Source organism: Panicum hallii, chromosome 1 (genome assembly GCF_002211085.1).
Source record: "Panicum hallii strain FIL2 chromosome 1, PHallii_v3.1, whole genome shotgun sequence".
Classification (NCBI taxonomy): Eukaryota; Viridiplantae; Streptophyta; class Magnoliopsida; order Poales; family Poaceae; genus Panicum; species Panicum hallii.
In genome coordinates this window covers 53,129,245-53,152,334 of record NC_038042.1, presented here as the reverse complement: position 1 = coordinate 53,152,334, position 23,090 = coordinate 53,129,245, and the positions used below count along the sequence as shown (strand labels likewise).

Here is a 23,090-nt window from a genome sequence, read left to right as displayed (position 1 = left end):
ACAAAGCCGATACTTATGACATATTCAAAAAATTCTTGACAAGGGCCGAAAATGAATTTGAACTCAAGGTGAAGAGAGTGAGGAGTGACAACGGAAGTGAATTTAAAAATATAAGAGTTGAAGAATGGTGTGATCAGAAAGGAATCAAGCATGAATTTTCAACCAAGTACACTCCGGAACAAAATGGTCTTGTTGAGCGGAAAAATAGAACCTTGATTGACATGGCAAGATCAATGCTTTCCGAATACAATGTTTCCGATAGTTTTTGGGCCGAAGCAATCAACACGGCTTGTCATGCGTCTAATAGATTGTATTGCTATAGATTCCATAACAAGACCCCATATGAGTTGCTCATTGGAAGGAAACGAAATATATCATATTTTAGAGTATTTGGTTGCAAATGCTATATTCTCAAGAAGGGAACTCGGTTATCAAAGTTCCAAAGCAAATGTGATGAGGGTTTTCTTCTCGGGTATTCATCTTGTAGGAAGGCTTATCGGGTCTACAACAAAACACATGGAATTGTTGAAGAAGCATATGATGTTGTATTTGACGAAACAAATGGGTCTCATAATGAACAAGAAAATCTTGATGATGTGAGAAGTGATGGTTTAAGAAATGCAATGAAAAATATGTCAATTGGTGACGTTAGACCAAGAGAAGAAGATGAAAGTGATGATGGTCATTCTATCTCTATTGGAGTTAATCCTTCAACGTCTATCTCAAATGATCAAGCACAACAAATAGTACAAGATTCTAGTAAGAATCATAGATCAAGTTGGTTCATCAAGTGTACCTTCTTCATCAACTTAAGAACCCATCGCTCTTCAAAGAACTCATCATATTCTTGCAAAGGATCACCCCGTGGATCAAATTATGGGTGATATTAGTAAGGGTGTCCAAACTCGATCTCGCATTGCTTCATTTTGTGAACATTATTATTTTGTATCTTTTCTTGAACCTAACCGTGTAGATGATGCATTGAGAGATCCGGATTGGGTGAATGCTATGCATGAAGAATTGAATAATTTCACCCAGAATCAAGTTTGGGACCTAGTTGAGAGGCCTAGAAATTATAATGTCATTGGCACTAAATGGGTTTTTAGAAACAAGCAAAATGAAGATGGAATGGTTGTGAGAAACAAAGCAAGATTGGTGGCTCAAGGATTCACTCAAGTCGAAGGTTTGGATTTTGGTGAAACTTTTGCCCCCGTTGCTAGACTAGAAGCTTTTAGAATCTTATTAGCTTATGCTTGTTCTCACAACATAAAACTTTTTCAAATGGATGTGAAAAGTGCTTTCTTAAATGGCAAGATTAGTGAACTTATTTTTGTTGAGCAACCTCCCGGTTTTGAAGATCCCAAGAAGCCAAATCATGTATATAAGCTCTCTAAAGCTCTTTATGGTTTGAAGCAAGTTTCACGAGCTTGGTATGAAAGATTGAGAGACTTTCTTATTTCCAAGGGATTCAAAATTGGTAAGGTTGACACTACCTTGTTCACTAAAACCATTGGTAAGGATTTGTTTGTTTGTCAAATTTATGTTGATGACATTATCTTTGGTTCAACTAACCCAAGTTTTTGTGAAAAATTTGGTGAAATGATGTCTAGGGAATTTGAGATGTCCATGATCGGTGAATTGAGTTTCTTTCTTGGACTTCAAATCAAGCAACTCAAGGAAGGCACCTTTGTGTGTCAATCAAAATATGTGAAGGATGTCTTGAAGAAATTTGGTATGGAAGATGCAAAACCAATCAAGACCCCTATGGCCACAAATGGGCATCTCGACCTAGATGAGGGAGGTAATCCGGTTGATCAAAAGCTTTACCGTTCTATGATTGGTAGTTTGCTTTATTTGACCGCATCTAGGCCCGATATCATGTTTAGTGTTTGCATGTGTGCACGATTTCAAGCCGCACCTAGAGAATGTCATTTGACCGCCGTCAAAAGGATTTTGAGATACTTGAAATATACTCCTAATATTGGTTTATGGTATTCCAAGGGTGCTCACTTTGATTTGGTTGGATTCTCGGATTCGGACTATGCGGGGTGCAAGGTTGATAGGAAGAGCACTTCCGGTGGTTGTCAATTTCTTGGAAGGTCTCTTGTCTCTTGGTCTTCAAAGAAACAAAATTCCGTGGCTCTTTCAACCGCGGAAGCGGAATATATTTCAGCCGAAAGTTGTTGTGCACAATTGTTATGGATGAAGCAAACTCTTCTTAACTATGGTGTGAATTTTGATGAAATTCTCTTGTTGTGTGATAATGAAAGTGCCGTGAAGATTGCTACTAACCCGGTTCAACATTCAAGAACCAAGCATATTGATATCCTCCATCATTTCCTTAGAGATCATGTAAACAAGGGTGATATCAAGATTGATGGTATTGGCACGGATGATCAATTAGCCGATATATTTACTAAGCTCTTGGATGAATCTCGGTTTTGCAAGTTGAGAAATGAGTTAAACATCATTGACTTCTCAAATGTGGCTTGAAAACTAGCACATGTGGCATATGGTTTTTCCATGTTTTCTTTGTTTCTTTTTTCTGAATTTTTTAAGGGATTTTTGAGCCGTTTATGACTTTTCATGATTTCACTCGATTTATTTTTGAATTTTTGTTACAACTTGCTCATGAGAGAGTTTGGAAGGTTTTCATGCAAGATTTGAGATTTTTAGATTTTTATATGAGCAATGATCCCATGTTGAAGTTGGAATTGTGAAAATTGGCTGAATTCTGATCAGATTGAAATTTGGTCGTGCGGACGGTCCGCGGGTAAGAGGCGGACGGTCCGCCGTTCATGAGATTTGTTCACCACCAGCACTGCAACTTATTTTGGGCCGCAGAAGTTATGGAGCGGACTGTCCGCGGGTACGTGGCGGACGGTCCGCGGACTGATCACCAGAGGGAATGCAAAGTTATTTTGGGCAGCAGTGTTACGAAGCGGACGGTCCGCGTGTAAGAGGCGGACGGTCCGCCGGTCATCAGGATTGATCAGCAGAGGCTGTGCAGAGTTCATGTCCGCAGTGAAACTTCATCGCGGACGGTCCGCATGGACGTCGCGGACGGTCCGCCACTAGACAGAAAGATGGGGCCGACCAGACTTGGCTTATATTGGGCTATCTCTTTCTCTCCTCTCACCAACCCGAGACATTCTCTCCAAAAGCTCTCTCTCTCTTTCTCTCTCAAGCACGTGGGGAAGACTTCAAGGTTAAGGATTTTTGGCGTGATTCGCGGACAGTCCGAGCACATCCCCGGACTCTTATCGTGATTCTTCATCATGTCCTCTCGGTATTTCGATGAATCCCTAACTCTTGTTGTTGGATTTGTTCATTGGAAAGAGTTAGGGTTAGTTGCTCCGATCTATTTTTGGGCCATGGATTCTTGCAAATAGTTGGGGCACTTTGTTTCTAGTGATGAGGAGATGATGTAATATTAATTCGGTTGGTGGATTTGAATCTAAACTCAAATTGTGGATGGATCAAATGTTGGGGCGACTGTTGTGTTCATGCGCTGAACAGATGAGTCGCGGACGGTCCGCGGTCAGTAGGCGGACGGTCCGCTTCTGCAAGAGGACGGTCCGCTGGTGTCACGCGGACGGTCCGCCGGTGGCAAATTTTTTCAGCAAGAATCAGAATTGACTTATATGATTACGGATTGGATATCTTATTTTTGTAATTGTTCTTATGGTCAATTCTTGATCTCAGGCCACCTCGGAAAATTTTCAAAGCTTTCACATCAAAAATCAAGAAGGCTGGAACATCAAAGAGGCAAAGGGATGGTGATAATTCCGATGACTCGGACTATGCTCCTAATCCTAGTGACATGGCTGCTGCATCCTCAGTGGGTGGTGTTGGTGATGATTCTTCAGAGGAGGAATTTGAGGATTTTAAAGATGATGTTATTGTCGTGATGGGGCTAGATCTTCCTAGCCGACAGTGGACTGCTGAGAGCTATGCTAATGCTAGAGCAGTGAATCAGTTCGACATGCCTTGTGACACCAACATTCTCTTTTTCAGAACCAAGGTACAACTAGATGCTTACTTCGGTCATTTGGTTAAGAAGACTGTGTTCAAACATCAAACCATTGACCTGGGGTATATGAGATCACATCCTGTCATGACTGATCTAGTGGAAAGATTTGAGGAAATGGGGTTAGCAAATTTTCTGCAACATAGGTGTGATTGGAATGAAACAGTCATACGCCAGTTCTATGCCACCCTAGAAATTGATATGGTAGCTGGCATATTTAGATGGTCCACTGGGAAAAGAACATATTTTGCTACATTTGCCCAGTTTGCTGCAGCTAATCAGTTGGACTATGATTTCATCACCAGTGAGCAAAGCATGAATGTAGTCTTGGAAAATCCTCTAGATGAGAATGACTACCCTATGTACTATGAGCCTGCACATCTTGGTATTGCCAGAAGCTTTGGGGAAACTCAGGGTATAAGGCATCATCCTGCAGTGATCAATAAAATTGCAAGAGTCACATTCATGCCTAAAAGTGGAAACAAGGACAAGGTTAGAGGGCTCTATTGGAATGTGATCTCTTATGTCATGAATGGGAATAGAATTGATGTCATTACCCTAATCATGGATCAGCTTGCAGATTTAAAGCTCAATATGGAGATGAACTTATACTTTGCTCCATACATTATGTCCATCATTAAGGCAACGACCTCTTTCAGAAGCATTTGTGAGTGCAAGCATACTCCTTTTAGGCCCTTCAAGAACGATCATGCTTTTCTTATGAGGCCGTTGACTCCTTTCCCTGCAGATGCTGAAGCACAGGGGCATGGAGGTGATGACGATAGCGACGATGATGCTCACATAGGAGCAGCTGCAGCTCAGCATGGCATGCCACCACCACCCCCTCATGTACAGCAGCAGTGGGCTCCTCCAGCTGGCTATTTTGATCCGTATTTTACATCCATGCAGGCAGATCTCTCCTCTCAGATTGCCGGGTTGACTAGTCAGATGCAGAGTCAGATGGATCTCAACTTCCAGAACATGCAGCAGCAGATGTTCCAGCCCATGATGGCTCAGATGCAGGGTGTTCAGGAGAGTTTACACTCAGATATTGCAGCTCTTGACTCCCGTTTTGAGGATTTGCCTTCGTCTGAGCAGTTTGAGCAGCTCGAGCATAGGCAGCAGCATTTAGAGCAGCGCTTTGACACCTTCAGCACAGCATTCACCGGGTTTTCTGACCACTTCTACTCAGTGTTCCCGGCTCCAGTGCCGCCTCCAGAGTTCTACCCGCACCAGCCGTTCTATCCACCGCCTCCTCCTCCACCGCCGATGGATTGATCCTTTTGGAAATTGATGCCAAAGGGGGAGAAGGAGCTTTGGAGTGCTTTGATCTAGGGGGAGCTCATGGATTTCTCATGGAACTCATTCGCTTTTGCTTCCTCTTGCCACTAATATTTTAATTTGTGTTGAACTTTATTGGATGGACTTATGTTTTATATCTTGCATGGATTTGGCTTGTCATTTGTGATGAACTATATTGATGTACGCTACTTCTATTTACTTATGATCATCTTGTGGTTGTGAGGCTATGGTAATCAAGCTTAAATTCATGTCATATATATTGTGTATCTTGTATGCCTCGATTTCCACTTGTAGGGAAAACTCCGTCAAAATGCTCATATATAAATATGTGTGCTCTGGATATTCATTCAAATTTATATGCACATATCAAGGGGGAGTTCTCTCTACTCATCGAACTTGGTGAACTTATTCGTACAATATTCTGAAATTTTCAAGAAAAATGAGTAAGTTTTTCCAAAGTTCAATTTCAAGTTCACCTCATGCCTAGCGTATGAAGTTGACTTGAACACTTTTATCACTCCAAAACTTAGTGTTGTCATCAATTACCAAAAAGGGGGAGATTGAAAGCATCTAGGCCCCTAATTCGTGTTTTGGTAATTAATGACAACGGTTTGTGGATTAACAATTCTTTTTGAGAAAATGAGTATAGGTTGATCCATGGATGAATGAGAGTTATTTGCGAACGTGTGGATTTTTGGAGACAATGAGAAAAGTTTGGGCTCAAGGCAAAGGTATAAAATAGGGTCTTTTGAATTTTACCGGTCACAAGGTGTTTAGTGGATGATAAGTGACCGGATTTGTTGGATAGATAGCCGTACTATCAAGAGGGGTCATGTACTCGTGCCTGACAGGTCTCTAGTGCCATTTTGCTCAAAATATCTAAGTGCATGCATGAGGGCTAACTACGCTTTGCCGGGTTTTGAAAAAGAACATGTTTGAGTGCTGACTGCTCAAGAGCGGACGGTCCGCCCCTTGGGTGCGGACGGTCCGCTACCATTTCAGAAGGCTTAGTGGAAATATCTTGTGGCTGGCGGACGGTCTGGCTCTCCTGGGCGGACGGTCCGCCACTCTAACTCTTTTTCGTTCCAGAAAGGATGTTCTCTGGTCTGTCTGAATTGTGTGGCCCGCGGATGGTCCGCGGCTGTGGCGCGGACGGTCCGCAGGCTCTCTGATAACTTGAACCAGAAATATTGTTGTCTCTGCTTGTTCTTCTAGGATGAACGGCGGACGGTCCGCCCTTTGGTAGCGGACGGTCCGCTGGCTAATTTCAGGTTTGCTCCAGAGACTCTCATGTCTCTGGAGTTGTGGAACTCTTAACTGCGGACGGTCCGCTGGTTGGGAGCGGACGGTCCGGCAGAGCTGTAACGGCTAGTTCTGACACGTATTAAATGCTCTCTGACTCTCTGGTTTATAACGGCGGACGGTCCGGTTTTTGAAACCGGACGATCCGCGATCTCGCAGAAAAGACTGTAACGACTAGTTTTTTATGGGATGTCTATATATACCCAATGCCCGGCCTTTGGGTCGCTCTCTTGGCCATTTGGACTGCATTCTTGACCCTCTAGAGCCAAGACATCCCTCTCTCTCACAGACTTGCTAAGAATTTGCATTTTTGAGAGTGAGAGTGCTTCCTAGTGCATTGCATCAAGAGTTTGAGCTTTGTGGCACTAGGAAATCTTCAAGCAAGGATTATTGGCTTGTTACTCTTGGGAGTTGCCGCTCTCTAGACGGCTTGGAGAAGGTGATTTCGTGGAGCTTCTTGAAGGAGATTGTTGAGAAGCCCCGATTTCGGTTGTGAGAGGTTTTGTGCTCACCTCACCGGAGTGGTGAAGAGCAACTCTAGTGAAATCGAGGTGTAGAGTGGTTCCTTATTTCTAGCCGGCTCAAGATCAAGAGGTTCTTGATAGAGGAGCGGTTGATTCTTGGAATCCACCTTAACGTGGATTAGGGGTGACCGGCAAGTCATCGACACCACGGGATAAAATTTGTGTGTCAAGCTTGGTTATTTCTTTAGCTCTCCTTAATTGTTGTTATTTTGTGAAATTTACTTTACTAGAGCTTGAATTGTATTTTGTCACCCTAGGTTGCAAACCTTTCTGGACATAGTAGTAGCATGACATAGGGCTTTCTTTTGTTACTAATTAAATTTCTCTAGTATTGTTGATTTTAGTTTTAAACCGCCTATTCACCCCCCCTCTAGTCGGTGTTCTTGATCCTACACCAGCACCGTCCACGCCTCGGCGAGGAGATGGGGGCTGGCTCTGCAGACGCGGTGCGAGCGGAGAAGCCTGGCGGCCGCGACGAATTGGGCTCCAGCGGCATCCTCGACGAGCATCCTGTCGGAGATTGCGAACAGCAGAAGCAAAGATGCGGCCACATCCACTTTCATTTACGGCGCTGCGGCGAACACGAGGCCCAAGGCGCTCGAAGACGCTGCGGCGCTGTCCATGGTGACGGATGGGGCGATGGCGCATTCCTCCGACGCGGCGAAGTGCAAAGAACAGTTGACGAACAACATGCGAAGGCAGGTTGATGTTGATTCGCGTCATGGTTCTTACCGTGGGGTTCAGAGGCATGTGCCTCTGCGTTGTTCTTGCGTCTTGTTCAGAAGAGCAAAGTGTTGATAACGTGTTAAGAGTGAATGCAAATGAACAAAGGTTTGGGAACAATCGTTGAATGATTTTATTGATCTTTGAATATATATATATATATATATATATATATATATATATATATATATATATATATATATATATATATATATATATATATACAGGGAGAACCGGGAGGACGCGTCCCCTCACCAAAGAACGCGACCGTACACTGGAGAGTTGCGTCCGTACACGGAGGGACGCATCCCTACACCAACGGACACACCCGTTGGGTTTACAAGGTTAACTGCTAATCAGTTATTGGTCTAATCTAATGGTTAGGATTAGCCCTAACCTATGGATGAGATTATCTCTAGTCTTCTGATTTCTAACATTTTTATCTGAACTCGGAACATATTCATAAATCCGAAATCACGACTGACACGTAAGCCAAGAACTTACGTCGTGTCATTATAAACGGTTAGTAATCTAGAAATTCTGAGAAAATCTGAGGGGTATTCTGCGGCTCAGCGCTGGGGTTGAGGGAGTGAAATAAAGAAAAGAAATAGACCAAGGTTATTAGAACAGAATCTGGGCTAGTAAACAGAGAATGAAATCAACACACATGACTTGTACTAAACTAAGTAATTGAACTTGAATTTGTGAATTGAACAAAAATTAAAATGGAACACGATTCACCGCAATAAACAGGTGAGAATTGATACGGTAATGCTACGATACACATACGCAGGAGCAGAGCCAGAACTGAACAAGAGCCATTCAATCTCTCAATGCACTCAGTACAGGTCAATTGCAATCAATGATGTAGCTATAGTGTGAAATTTTCAATCCAGACCATGAACGGGATCAATGTTTTTCAACGAGCCGAGCCGAGCCACTAATGAGCCGAGATGAGCGAGCTAGCGAGCCACGAGTCTTTCGTCCAGCATTAGGTACCACCACTTTTATCTGTTGGACCCGAGATCACCAAAGGGCCAACAGAAAAACTATCAAGTGGGCTAAAACCTCAAGTTAATCAGTAAACCAGCAATATACTCAACATATCAAACTTTCCAACAAAACTCAGCAGGACAACATATATTTCTAACCGCATTAATAACTTCAATATTGCTTGTGAACGTTCATAAAAGCTTGACAAAAATAGTCTCAACCACTAAAGCATGACAGAAGTTTCTTCTTCATCAAGAGTTGAAGTCCTACTGAATGTATCACCCCCCCTCAACTGAATCAGGAAACATCTAGATAGAAAGAACTACTTCAGCAGCCTCACATAGCAACCTCCTCGACTGCAAGCCTGCAATGTTTAAAAAGGAATCAAACTCAAGCTATTGAATATGAGAAATACAGAGCAAGCATGGCCTCCATAAGGGCACTAAATACTTCAATTTTCCAGAAAGTAGCTCCCCGGAATCGTACTTGTAACCATGGATGGTCATCAGTTCCTAATAGTTAATTAAAAAAAGTACTGAAGCATTCCTTGAATGCAGGAAAAAAAGTACTGGACACATGAGCAGCATATCAATTTATACTCAATCCACTACACAGTTCACTGAGCACAACATATCATAGACAACATTAACTGCAAGGCAAAATGAACCATCCACATTTCAAATCAGATAACATAAACTTTAACATTATACCTTCTTAAGCTGACGGGATCTCGACCTCGCCGTCGTCGATCTCCTGCTGGAGGTCCTTGGGGTCCTTGCCGTCGACGGTGCACCCCACGCTGACGCAGGTGCCGAGGATCTCCTTGACGGTGCCGGCCATCTCTTTGGCCATGGACCTGGGCCTCATGGTCCTGGCGATCTCGATGACGTCATCGAGGCTGATGTTGCCACTGTGCTTGATGTTCTTGACCTTCTTGCGGTCCCTCTCGGGCTCCTTGAGAGCCTTGATGACGAGCGCCGCGGCGGAGGGCACGACTGAGACCTTGGCCTGCCGGTTCTGGACGGTGAGCTTGACGGTGACGCGCAGGCCCTTCCAGTCCTTGGCCGTCTCCTTGGCGATGTCCTCACCGATCTTCTTGGGGGAGAGACCGAGCGGACCAATCTTGGGGGCAAGGGAAGAGGCCGCACCGACCTCGCCGCCGGTCACGCGGACGAACACCTCCACCACCTGTGACGGGTCGAGCTTGGGCGGCATGGCTGCGGGTGTGGGGGGTGGCGGCGGCAGGAGCTAGGGTTCGAGGGGCGAGTGATTCGGTCGCATGGGTATATCAAGGCCTTCCCATAAGGCTCTAGTTGGGCCCTCGTTGACTGGGCCGAGTCGCATCTGAACTCATGGATCGTGAGGCATTTGCAATGGTCCAGTCGTTTAGAGGGAAGTTTGTAATCAGTGGGCGAAAAGCTCCTGGTCAAGAAAAAGTTCCAGAACCGCGCAAAAAAAAGAGAGAAAAAATTCCAGAAAGCTCGCAGTAAAAAAAAAGTACAAAAATAAGAAAGCAGAAAGCTCGTGACGAGTTTTTTCAGTGTAAACTGGAAAAGAGCACCAGGCGATTCTGACCATGTGAAATGTCCATGAATTTAATTGGTAAGCAAAGCACGGACCGAGGGCGAGGATTATTTGTTTCTTTACTCCGAACAATTTAGGTATTGTTCATTCAATCTACTTTTCAACTCTACTGTTTATAGAGATTTTACTATCAACTACTGTTCCACTGTTTCCATACTTCAAAATAGTGAAATTAATGTTACTTTTAATTTTTGCATTTTTCTTTAGTTCCAAAACAGGCTAGAAATTTCAGCATTTGCAAATAGCGCCCAACCATTCAGTTTGCGTGCCATAGCTCACACAGGAATGATTAATGAAGTAGCATCAAATGGAACATAAGGGAAGCCTAGTTAAACCGAGGCAAACCGAAGGCAAGGACCAGAGATGAAAAAAATGCGGCTTGCCATTTGAACCATTCAGTAGTCAAACCGAAGACTGCCATGGAAGTTGCCATTCGATCAAGACAGCCAATGCACAAAATACATAAGGGAAAATGCAGATAATTAAAGCACGGACAAAAATGGAGGTACTCACGACCTTCATAATATACGTTAACCGATGCCATAGTCTCATCATTCATCACCCCATATCCACTGAATAAACCATGTAACTGACACAAAACAAAGAAGAAGAAGAAAAGATAGAACCAACACAAACTGTAAGTTGGTTGGCTGAAACCATGGTTTCACACCTGACCACGACCTCCTCTCACACACGAAAAATTTCGGAAATGAACCGTAGCCTAGTTATCACTTCACAACCAGAGCAACCTTTATTCAATCCCGTCGCAGCAGATGCCATCCTCACACAAAAGTTTTCGATTCCCGCTTATCCGCCTGTGCCGTTCAGCAGTCGCCGCAGGCATTCTCATCCACCTCCTCAAGCGGCAGCCTCTTCCCTTTGGCTGCCTCCTTCCCAGCCTGCAGATAGCAAAGAAAAAGAGTTGCTAACTGCAGCACTATATGAATGCACAAAAAATGAGCCAACGAATTTTATACCTTTGAAGCAATAAGACGTTCCTTGTATGTGGCCTGAAGCTTTCTCAGGCTCATGCTTTCAAAATCATCAACTAGCGGCAGCTTGTGCATCTCCTCCTTTGCTTCTCCCTCCTTGATGGTGAATTCATCCAGGGACTTCACAATGGTGTCAACTTCTTTCATTGCTTTTTCAGTAGCATCAGCCTCCTGCTCCTGCTCTTCAGTGATGGCACAATCATCCAGGGACTTCACAGCAGTCTTGGATGCAGATGCAACAAGGGTCTGGTTTTCTTCGAGCACCGGAGCAGCAATGTCACTCTCAGCATCAGAATCATTGAATACTGCAATATGGTCAAACTCTGGTGGTAAGTCACCACTGAAATCATCATCTTCAGTAGAAGCATCTTCATTGACCTCTTCAGCAATCACAGTTCCCTGCAGCATCTGGACCATATCAGCGGTGTCAGTCTCCTCATCGGTCTCATCAGCCTCTTCGTCGCTCTCATCAGAGGAGTTAATAATTTCCTCAGAGGCCTCAGCATCATCTGAAGCCCATTCCTCATCTTCTTCACTGGTCTCGTCATCTGTCAGTTCAGCCTGCGGCATCTTAGCAGCAGCCCCTTCTTTCAGTTCAGGAAGGTCATCTTCCTCCTCTTCTTCACTGGTTTCATCGTCTGTCAGTTCAGCCTGCAGCATCTTAGCAGCAGCCCCTTCTTTCAGTTCAGTGAGGTCATCTTCCTCCTCTTCTTCACTTGTTTCATCGTCTTCCAGTTCAGCCTGCAGCATCTTCTCATCAGCCTCTCCTTTCAGTTCAGGAAGGTCATCTTCCTTCTCTTCTTCACTGGTCTCATCATCTTCCAGTCCAGCTTGAGGCATCTCATCAGCAGCCCCTTCTTTTACCTCAGTGAGGCCATCGTCCTCACTGGTCTTATATTCTTCTGCAGCAGTGGGAAGTATCTCCTCAGGGGAATTATCAGTCTCACCAGTGAAAGTGCAACCTTCTTTGATGGCCTCCTCATCGACTGACACTTCCTTATCTGCAATGACAGCATCGATCTCATCAGCAATCTTCGTCACAGGCGACCATTCAGCACAGCCCTCATCATCTTCAAGTGTGGCATCTGGTGCCTTCTCAATGACAGGTTCTGAGGCTTCAGACTTGGACAGGACACCTAGGATTGGTGAATCCTCCATGTTTGCCAAGGGAGCAGGCTTCTCAACACTGGTTTGTTCCTTTTCTTCCACAATTCCTGACAGAAGCATCACAATAAACAATGAACAAAAGGGTTCGAAAAATAAATTGCACGCAGTTCAGAATCTCAGCAGCTACAGAAAAAGCAAACAGCTAAGTAATAACTACAGATAAATCTAGGAGCAAAAGGTCGGATTAAGGATTCATAATAAACAACAAACTAGGATGATTCCATAATTCATAATAAATCCAAACAACCAACAAATATATACATTGCATGATGCCATAATTCATAATAATCTCAACAACTAGGATTAAGGAATGCATCTCACCTTCCTGGGGCTTGGTGGCCTCTTCCTCCATCACAACCATCGCTTCCTCCATCTTCTCTGAAGGTACTGCAGACCCAATGGCAGCATCAGAAGAATCAGCTGCACTTAAACAAATTTGAATCAATGACTGCTCGGGAACAATATCCAACCATAAGATTTCAAATTACAGAACAAAGGAAGAACTTAAGACTATGATAATAACGGGCCCAGTGCGAAAAATAAATTCACCTTCCTGGCCCTCCTCTGCTTCCTCCTCTTTGTTGTCTCCTTCCAGGAGCTTGGTAACTTCGTCCTTGTCGGGGTCATCACATTGCACATCAGAGGCGAAAGCTACATGATAACGAAACCAGCATCAAACGCTGCCCCGAGCAATCGAACAGTAGAAATAAGTTGATCAGGGAAAGTGAAAACCTGTCACCTTTCGGTTGCTGCACCTTCTCCTCCTCCTTCGATGCGGCTGCCACCACCTCCTCTTCCTGGTCTAAAGCCATCGTCATTCTTGATTTCGTGTACCTCGTCGCTCTCTTTGCCGCGGACACATCTTCGGCGGGTTGCTCCTCCTCCACGGGTGCCGCAGCCTTCTGAGCCGCCGTCCTCTGGCTCCTCCGCAGGGTGGCTGGGGTCGGCGCCACATCCTCCGCCTTCCGCGCCGGGGCCCTCCTCGTCGTCGCGCGAGCGCTGGACACCGGCACCGGAGTGGGGAGCGGCGCGGGCGTGCCCCGCGCGCGACGGCTGGTGCTGCGCAGCGCCACGCCGGGGGTCCTTACGATCTCCTTCACCAGATCCCGCTTCATCTCGTCCTCGCCCTCCTCGACCTCCATCCGGATGGCCTCGGGCGATTTCACAGACACGCGGCGGCCGCGCGGGAGCGGGCTACCGTGCTGCTGCTCCTCCTCGGCCAGCTGCGCCATCTTCGCCGCCGACTTCATCGCCGACCTCCCCGGCGTCGGGAGGCAGAGCGTCGTGCCGATCTCGTCGATCCCGTCGACCTGATCCATAACCAAAACCCCAAATCAACGACCATCCGCCTTCCAAAAGCCCCATCGACGCACAAGAGGATCCCGCAACCAATTCCATCGAAACAAATGGGGGGACTAGCGGAGAACTGAGGACGCAAACGAGAAAACCGAACCAATTCATCGAAACGGACGCGGGATCCAGGACTCACCGAGGTCAGGCCCTGGAGCGCCTCGGCCATGGCGGCGTTGGTCATGTTGGCGCGGACGCCGTTGCGCTTGCACAGCGCCTGGAGCTCCCGGCGCGAGAGCGCGTGGAAGTCCATGGCCGCCGCCGCCTCCATCTCGTCCCCTACCTTCTCTTACCTTCTCCTCCGGGTGCGTGCGTGGCGGTGGCGCGGTGGATTTGCGTGGATGGCGAATCAGGAGGTGAGATGCGGAGGAGGGGGACGGCGGCGAGGGGATTATATAGGAAGGAATGGATCTGACCGTTGCGAGGGGGCTCGTCTAGGGTTTTCCCCCCTCTCGTTTGAATGTTTGAAGTTTGAACGCTGTTCAGCTCGGCTCAGGGGCCGGCTCGTGGCGGCTTCGCGGAGCGGCGTATCCTGCAAGCTGTTCCAGCTAACCCAGCCGTGACCACTATGGCGTTTAGTGGAGCATGAGGTGCCGCTGCAAGTGGGCCCGGAGGTGGCGCACGCTGTCTACAGTTGCTCTCCCGTTGATTAGCATCGGTGTGAGAGCGTCGCTGCATGTGGGCCTGGGGATGATAACGAGAAGTGAACACGGCTGGGCCCATTGGAATTTGGAAGGCGTTAATTGAGGAGGCCAAGGGACGGGTGTTTTGAAGCTTTCCTCTTGGAATTGCGATCCGTATCGTTTCATATTTTGTTGCATGATTTGGAAAATGATGAGCCCACGTTTCTGTGTGAACGGGTACCATTCCATTAAAAAAAAATCGTGTTGCCCTGTTAAACCCGCCAAGATAGATATGAACAAACAACCAGCCAAATAGCGAAATTTTGTTTCTGTTTTCATTTCGAAAATTTAGATAGTAAAATCCATCAGCGTTCGTCTATTCGCAAAAAAAAAAACCATCAGCGTTCGTCTGATTTGTTCCGAAACCTCTCCCTAGCACTAGTTGGCAGTTGCAAATGCTTGCGTTTTCCCGAGTCTTTTCTTGCAATCTTGACTTGCCAAATTGTTATGGGGAATAAAGTTTGGACATATTGGACACAACTAAGAAATGTATAATACGGACAGAACAACTTATAATATGGGAAATCCAGTAGCAAGTAGTGATACTTCATATCTACACGCCGTTACGTACAAACACATTGCAGACGTGCATTACTGACTACACAATACGACAGCTTTTACTTACAGGAATTTACACTACCGCAGTAGCTGTGGGTTAAGCACAGTTAGACAGATTGCTTATACTTGCAGTAGCTTATGTACACAGTAAACTCTTGTACGCTACAACACTTGCAACACCTAAATCCTGCATCCTTTCGATTCATTTCGACACATGGACTGTACAATCGGGGTTTGGTTCTCTGTCTACAACTCTACCAGTCTAGTGCGCTGCCAGACTCTTGCAAGAACTGAGGAACCAATCTGATCTGAATATCTGATCAATAATCCTGAGAAAGGTGTAACGGAAACTGGTACTTGCATTGCATCTATACCCTCACTTCAACTATATCCCCATCCTTGAGCTCTGTTTGGGGCAGCACTAGTTGGCCATTGACCCAAAGTAGCTTCCCTTCAACGCCCATTCTTCTAGCAGCATCAGCGGCTGTGCTACCAGTGCTCATCCTCATAATCTTCCCGTTCGGCCAGAAGATTATGGCCACCTCATGCAGGATTGGTTTTGTGCAGGTGCTTACACCAAGACTTTTCTCTGCCAAAGATGTGCCACGACGAACTTGCTCCTCCCATTGAAGCATGGTCCTGAGCAAATGCACCTGTCGGAGCACATGGAAACAATAAGGATTCATATTATTCCTTTCCTTTGGAATACCTAGCAATTCCACAAGAAAGAAGCGAGAGACAGAGAGATAAGTAGATGTAGACACTGAATTGTGCAAGAACAGCAGCTCCAACGACTGTATAGAAGCTTTCCTTTCTCAAAATTGAGAGAACGCGTAGACGGATAGAGTATGCTAGCTAACCTTATTGTGGATGGGGTCACTTGATGGAGTAGAACTCGGAGGATCAGATGACGATTTATCAGCATAACTCGATTCAGATGGTAGACTGGAAGTCTCTTTGCCCTCAAATATGGCAGATACGACCATCCAATACTCTTCCTCTTCCTCTTCCGTCAAATCAATTATTTGAATAAATGTAGGCAAAAGTCTCCCAAATTGGTCTTGCTGCAACAAGACATTATCGATGTAAAGATATAATCATAACCATGACTTGAAATGGCATATTAGGACTTCAGGAAAAAAAATAGTAACTTGTGTCACTGCTACAATTTTCAGTTTCTTCAATGGTTCCAAATGTACATGCAAGAGCAGTCCTCTATTCTCAGATAATATAGAACAGAAGACAGAAGCAAAACAAAGTGATAAAGAGATAATAATGTTTCAGCTGTACAGACCTTATGAAATATGCCATCCTGGCATAATGTGTACCTCTCCAGATTTGTTGACCAATCACCATGTCCAGGTGCACACCACCACTTCTCAGAAACCTGAAATTAGTGTTGGTATTACTGTATTAGACAGAAAATAATTGATTTATCACAATAACACAGGAAGAGTGAAATTAATATCGCATCGACCTTCTTATGGAGCCTAGCATAGGCTTCCCAATGCTTCAACTGATAAGATGACCTTAGCTCAGCTACAGCTTCAGAAGCTTCAAGGCTAAAACTTACAGCAACAATCAATTCTTTCCCTCCTTTATCTATACTGCAAGTTGATTCAAACAGATATCAGCTGAAAGTTGATCTTCCAGAATAAAATACAGTTTATGTTTCTGAATGATGCTATACCTGACTATGACAGCTGCTAGCAAATGACTACCTTCAATTCTTAGCACTGGATGCCCCACTTTCAAAGAACTGTACTTTGATGGAAGATCATCTGGTATAGAACTTTCATCTTCTGAGGAACTAGATGAATATGATGTACTTTGGCTTATTCTCTTACTCATGCCACCTCTGTACTCAACTTTGCTCTCCTTATAAAGCCAATGAGCAGCAAGTCCATGTTCTGCGTACTCATGCATTCGCTGTGAAGAGTGGCCTCCATCAGGATAAGCATGAAGCATGAACTATACGAAGCTATTCAAATAAGAGAGAAAATTATTTACCTGGGTTCTAATTTGGACCTCCAGCCGTGAGCTATCAGATGCCTGAACGACTGTATGGAGTGACTACAGAGGGAAAAAACACCAGCAACTAATAAGCAAAAAAGAAGGGGGAATCAGACATGTACTACTATTTTCAGTAGCCTACAATTGTAAGCAAATCAGTTAAACTCTTGCCCAATCCATGATGGCACTGGCATACTACTATCCTGGGACCTGGGCCACCAATACAGTGCCACTGAAAAACTCAGAATGCTAACATTTGGAAAATTTCATCCTGGCTAGCATGTGCATTTTAGACTGGGCTACCGGCTCCAGGTTGCTAAGGGCACTGCCTCAAATTAACGAAGCAAGTTATGTGTAGATTGATGTTAGATGATTCTTACCTGGTAACCACTACCCTTAGGATTGATAATGTAGTCATCGAATTCCCCATCAATTGGAGTCCATAGCCTGCAGGTAGAGCAGACAATTTATGAAGCTTGAAAGCAAACAACTTAAAAGTTTTAAACTGAAACATCATCTTGTGAATTGTGGACTCAAATCAAATATAAAAACAGACATCAAATTAACCACAACGAACTTTCATGAGACAAACATGATAAGACCCAGTTATTAGGTAATACAGAAATAAGTTCACACATGTACAATGGTTTAAAGTTTTTTTTCCTTTTATCAAGTCATGCATTAGTATGTCTTGCCTCATTGACATGAGTAATTCCAGCAAAAAATGCTAGTTACCTGTGTACTATATCAAGAATGCTGTAACAACTCCGGACAGCAGGTCCATGCAATGCACCATTTTTGTCCCCAACAATCACCCTCAATGCTCGAGCATCATACACGTGTCTAATTCCTACATCTTTCCTTTTCATCTGTGGAGTTGGAATGCGTTAGACTGTTAGTAACTCAGGAAATCATCACACAGAATACAGTTGATACAAGAAAACTAATTTGATTAGACTAAAAATAATAATTTCCTCCAAAAGAAAAATAATTTGATTAAACTCAAAACTCCAGCACAACTTATTAAGTGTAAGGTCATGGCAGATGAGACATGCACTTATAAACAACACACTTGATTTTTCAGTATATAGTAGTAATACCTTGCAGTAGATACTGTATAAACTCTTGAGTCTACTCGACAAAGTCACTTCCATCCCAGGTATATACCTAAACAAGAAATTACATTATTCAAGAATTAAAAACCACTACAATATTAGTATTCTGCAAAGGTAACAAAATGAGGGACAGTTTTGTGCACTCCGGACATTAATAAGAATCGAGCTTACGATGTTGATATGAGTAATTCTCGCTCAAGTTCTTCCTCACAAGACGCTAAAGATGCTAATGCAACAGCAGCATCGTCAACAATCTTAGGTTTTGGTATAGGTTCTCCAGAACTACTATTGAGATTACTAAGGAAGTACGAGCGCCTCTTCCGATCCAAAAAGATGTCAAATGGCAATACGGCCTGCAATAGGTCCTGCACATAGAAAGCATAATTCATATATTAAGATATTGGATGTCACATACGGATGCTCTACCCGGCAACGAACATCAGAAATGATTCATTGCTTTTGTTCATATCTATATGTCCATATGAGAGGTAATGGCTGTTATATGAAAATACTAAAAATATGCCATTAGGAAATGCAAATGAGAATACTGATGAAAAATGTCAATCTGAATCAACTGACAATAAAAGATCAGTGTACAGGCATCACTGAAAACCTAAACATTTGCAATTTACAATACACTCACCTTCATATTTGTTTTTTCTTGGTTGCACGAACTAAACAAATCTTGGATAGATGCCATATGCCCATCTTTCATTGAGGCAAGCAACTCGCTTCTAATTGATGATCTTCTCATACTTTTAGATTTGCCCGTACTACTCCACATTAAAGTAAGTTCAGATCGTATTTTCTTGAAGATTTGAGGCTGCATGGATAACAGAGGTATTTAATAACAAAAATATACACATACATACAGTATGAAAGCGCATTACAGAGAAACTTTATTTAAAAAACAAAATAAAGGGTAAATAGAAGACCATCATAGGTTTGTTTGTGTGCCTTGCATGAATTTACCCATTTGAATGAATACACACTTTCAACAAGAAAATTGTTTCTTTGAAATTTCCAAAGCATCTAGATGCCTGTTAGACTCCTTGAAGTTCTATGGTACGAAGTAAACATTTCACAGTCAATCAATATGTCGAATAGAATTAAAACCTGAAGAACAGCAAAACATAAATCTTCCAGCTCAGCTTTCAAAGCCCAGACTCCCAAACGAGAAGCAAGTGAACACCAGACAGCCAATGTCTCTTGAGCAACAGCTTCAGCTTTCGGTACAGGAAGAGCATAACTGCAATAAAGCTTTCTGTAAGGTCCGAAACTTATGGAATCCAACAGCTCTTTGAAAGCATAGTGAAGCCAAGATTAGGAGTATCTCAATAAAACTGGACCATATCTGCATGCAGATAAAGTAAAGCACCTAAAAGGGTAAGCATCGAAATGAGTTGGACTGTCTTATGATACACCGAAATGATTCTTATGTTGCAAGGAGGCTGCAGGTGTGGTTCTATATGCTGCAGCAAGTTGGTCTCCAGGTTCCTGCGCCATGTTTTAGAGGATGATGTGTTCAGTGATTGGTGGATTGAGGTCAATTTCTTGGTGGCCTGGACATAAAATAAGGGGTTGAATTCTCTGATTGTTCTTAGTGCTTGGATGCTATGGAAGCGTCAGAATGATTGTGTCTTCAATGGAGTGTTTCCTAGCATCCAACGGGTGTTACTTCTTGCTAAAGAGGAGCTGAGCCACAGCTTTGGGGTATGCTGGTGCCAGGGGGTTAGCGCATCTGGACATTTGATTTAGGGCTGAGTGTGTCTTGGGTCGTTATCTTCCTTTCATGTGTGGCGCTAATGTAAACTAGTTCTGGTGTGGAGTATGTCGGGGTTGTAGTCTTGTACTTTCTTTTCCTTAATGCAATGACACACAGCTCTCTTGCGCGTTCGAGGGGCAAAAAAAGATCCACACTGCATTGCTATGGCTCATTCTCCATGAGCAGTCCTAATTCCTTCATATTTAGGCTTGCTATTTTCTGATGGAAATATTAGAAGCTGACAGAACATAACATGGAAAGGGAACACGGCGAATAAAGAGAATATCGATAAGAACTGAAGCTCTCAAACTTTTATAAGATAAAAAGGGCATATTTACATGTAAAAGATAAATAATAAGCAGGACACACTAAATAATGATGAAAGTCTTGATGTGACATACATAGTTCGCATATTGTGCAAGCGGTCTGCCAGCTTGATGAGCACCACACGAGGATCATCAACCATCCCCAGTAACATAACACGCAGATTATTTGCCTGACTGACAAAAAGAGGATAATCAAACCAGGGTTTCCAGAAAGCAGTGTTATATACTTTTCTGGCATCTGACAGTTTTTTCTAAAGAATGCTGATTAATTGTTCTGGCATCTGAAGATATTAAAATTCTACATAACAAGTGGACTGAAATAGTTCAATATAATCACATCACTATGCACTAAAGGCTAGCAGAAGGGAACATACTTCTTCGGATGTAAGAGTGCTCCCACCAGTGTTTTTTTGTCGATGCCTGCGCAGTAGCTGCGACGCACAGAAAACAATAATGAATAATAGCAAGAACTTTCCTGACGGAAATAAAGGACTCTCTCCAATCTCAAACAAGTAAAGTTGGATATATTCTTAAATAGGTCTTGTTTTTTGGTTTGTAGGAGGTATTTCCCTGAAGAGCACATGTTTAAAACTATTGGACGGTGTAGTTTGGATCAAATGAGCGTGGTGGGTTGGCTGATTGGGTGCCAGCTATTTAAATAAAGCTAATAAAGACTTTGGACAGATCAAAATTGCAAGAGCTAAATTTAACAACATGGAATAAAGGAATTGACATGTATAAGGTGTATAATGGATAGTTTGACATGCTTCAATATAATGGAGAAAAATGGAAATTGGCATGCTTCAATAATGTATTACATTCCAAAACCATATGTCTTGAGTACTTGAGCCAGCTAGGATTCCTCAACAATGTTAGCAGGGTATTATTTCTATGCTCAATAACGCATTTCACTAACATAGATGTTACCTGATTTATGTAGCTTAATTTTGATACACCAGATACCAAGCTAGCAACATCATCACCAAACTGCTCTTCTATGCTCTTCAAACTCTCTGATGTATCACAAACAACATCGTGAAGAATGCCAGCCACAACTGTATTGACCGCCTACAAGGGAAGAAAGAAGAAAAACACTCATCAAAAAAGAAAAGTATCATCAATTAAGCTTGTGAAGAAAAAATGAAGTATATACTCACGGAAAACAAAAAGAGAGGGAAGCCATACTCTTTCTCCAGTTGATGGAACCAAGGCGGCTAAAATTTTCCCAGTATGTATGCAGTGTGTAACATATGGATCTCCTGTTCTCCTAAATTGGCCAAGGTGCGCTGTACTAGCAAATACTATTGCTTTCTGCACCTTTGGGTCCTCAAATATTTGGTATCCTGTCACCTCTACTCCTTCAAATATAAGAGTATCTGCGAAGGCACAGAATGCAATATGAGATAGTGCACAGAATGATACAAACATCTAATGGGTGAAGATCATGTAGTCACAAATTGTTATTGGGTAATTGTGTCAATAGTTCCAACGGTGAAGTAAGAATGTTTCTACAATAAAACTACAAGGTACAAACCAAATTGGATTACTGATTTACAATGTTAAACTACAAAGCTCAAAAATCAATCCAGTGAGCTAGCATGTTGGCGTCTAACATTCTGATATTGAATGAAATACCTTTCGATAAAACAAGACAAAAATTGAAATAAGTTAAGATGCAATGACAACAGCATATTAGTCACCACGGATCCATGCTGACGAAATGGAAGCATAGAGGTATGCTCACTTCATTAGTTCGTTCCAAATAGAACCGTGCGTGCATGTCACTGAATGGCTTATGCCTGAAGATAACTGCTTATCGCATCCAAAAAACCAGTCATGTTTCAGTAATTAAACTGCTTGATGAAATGCTCCTATACTTCCAATTAGGTAGTCAATTCACAAGACTACAAGAGATCGATATAATTGCACAGAGAGCGTTGTTACCTGGCAACTGCTCGATGCGAGGCCACAGGAAGTCGACCTTGGTGGACAGGCACGCCCCCGAGGCGATCGCCACGGCCGTGACCGCGACCTGCGCGAGCGTCGACGCCACGGCGCCGTGCACCGCGCCGCTTCCCCCCGCGCCCGCGGCGGCCGCCGCCGCGATCACCTCCCGCGCCCCCACCAGCGCGGCCGAGGCCACCGCGAGGCGCGGGGCCACGTGGTCGAGCAGCACGCACCCCACCTTCATCCGCGCCCGCGTCGCCGCGGCCCCGCGCGCCCCGGCGGCCGCCGCCGGGAGCAGCGCGAGGCGGCGGCCGAGCATCCCGGAGTCGGAGGCTGACGTTGACGCCGGCGATGGCGTCATGCGAGCGAGCGAGCCGGGCGGGCGGCCTCGTTCCTATCTCATCCTCGCGACGAGGGTCACTCACACCGCGCGCGAGTGGCGACGAGCCGACGAGGAGTGGAGGGGATGAGCTGGGGAGAGCTGAGGCCGGGAGGGGCGGTCCGTTTGTGTGGCTGCTGCTGGGAACTGGGTCACGGGGCGCACGCCGAGTTGCGTTCGCTTGCTGCTTCGCTCCGCGTCTCCTCCTATTCTCTTGTTGCTGTGTTCGTCACGGTTCTCGCCTCTCTCCCCCTGCTTGCTGCTGTCTCCTCGGCTTGGTTCTCCAAGATATTTTTATTATTTTTTTATTTTATGTCAGGCATGATTGAAGATTCTC

General features: G+C 44.3%; 3 protein-coding genes across 3 annotated transcripts; all 3 read right to left on the bottom strand.

The window, feature by feature from the left end:
• Positions 1 to 8,955: 8,955 nt before the first annotated feature.
• On the bottom strand, positions 8,956 to 10,140 carry LOC112881527 (60S ribosomal protein L12-1-like). The gene is made up of 2 exons (XM_025946299.1): positions 9,585 to 10,140; positions 8,956 to 9,238 (listed from the first exon to the last, which is right to left on the bottom strand). The coding sequence occupies exon 1, from the start codon at positions 10,087 to 10,089 to the stop codon at positions 9,589 to 9,591; it is 501 nt and encodes a 166-aa protein (XP_025802084.1). The 5' UTR covers positions 10,090 to 10,140; the 3' UTR covers positions 8,956 to 9,238; positions 9,585 to 9,588.
• An 800-nt stretch (positions 10,141 to 10,940) lies between these two features.
• Positions 10,941 to 14,443, bottom strand: LOC112879072 (FK506-binding protein 5-like). The gene is made up of 6 exons (XM_025943406.1): positions 14,107 to 14,443; positions 13,357 to 13,927; positions 13,167 to 13,268; positions 12,939 to 13,037; positions 11,436 to 12,664; positions 10,941 to 11,357 (listed from the first exon to the last, which is right to left on the bottom strand). The coding sequence occupies exons 1-6, from the start codon at positions 14,236 to 14,238 to the stop codon at positions 11,283 to 11,285; spliced, it is 2,208 nt and encodes a 735-aa protein (XP_025799191.1). The 5' UTR covers positions 14,239 to 14,443; the 3' UTR covers positions 10,941 to 11,282.
• A 699-nt stretch (positions 14,444 to 15,142) lies between these two features.
• Positions 15,143 to 23,007, bottom strand: LOC112894371. The gene is made up of 17 exons (XM_025962061.1): positions 22,372 to 23,007; positions 21,613 to 21,803; positions 21,355 to 21,495; positions 20,802 to 20,858; positions 20,503 to 20,597; positions 19,453 to 19,585; positions 18,980 to 19,159; positions 18,508 to 18,701; positions 18,322 to 18,388; positions 17,957 to 18,090; positions 17,602 to 17,668; positions 17,219 to 17,281; positions 16,899 to 17,137; positions 16,686 to 16,815; positions 16,503 to 16,595; positions 16,069 to 16,272; positions 15,143 to 15,861 (listed from the first exon to the last, which is right to left on the bottom strand). The coding sequence occupies exons 1-17, from the start codon at positions 22,733 to 22,735 to the stop codon at positions 15,577 to 15,579; spliced, it is 2,637 nt and encodes an 878-aa protein (XP_025817846.1). The 5' UTR covers positions 22,736 to 23,007; the 3' UTR covers positions 15,143 to 15,576.
• Positions 23,008 to 23,090: the final 83 nt, after the last annotated feature.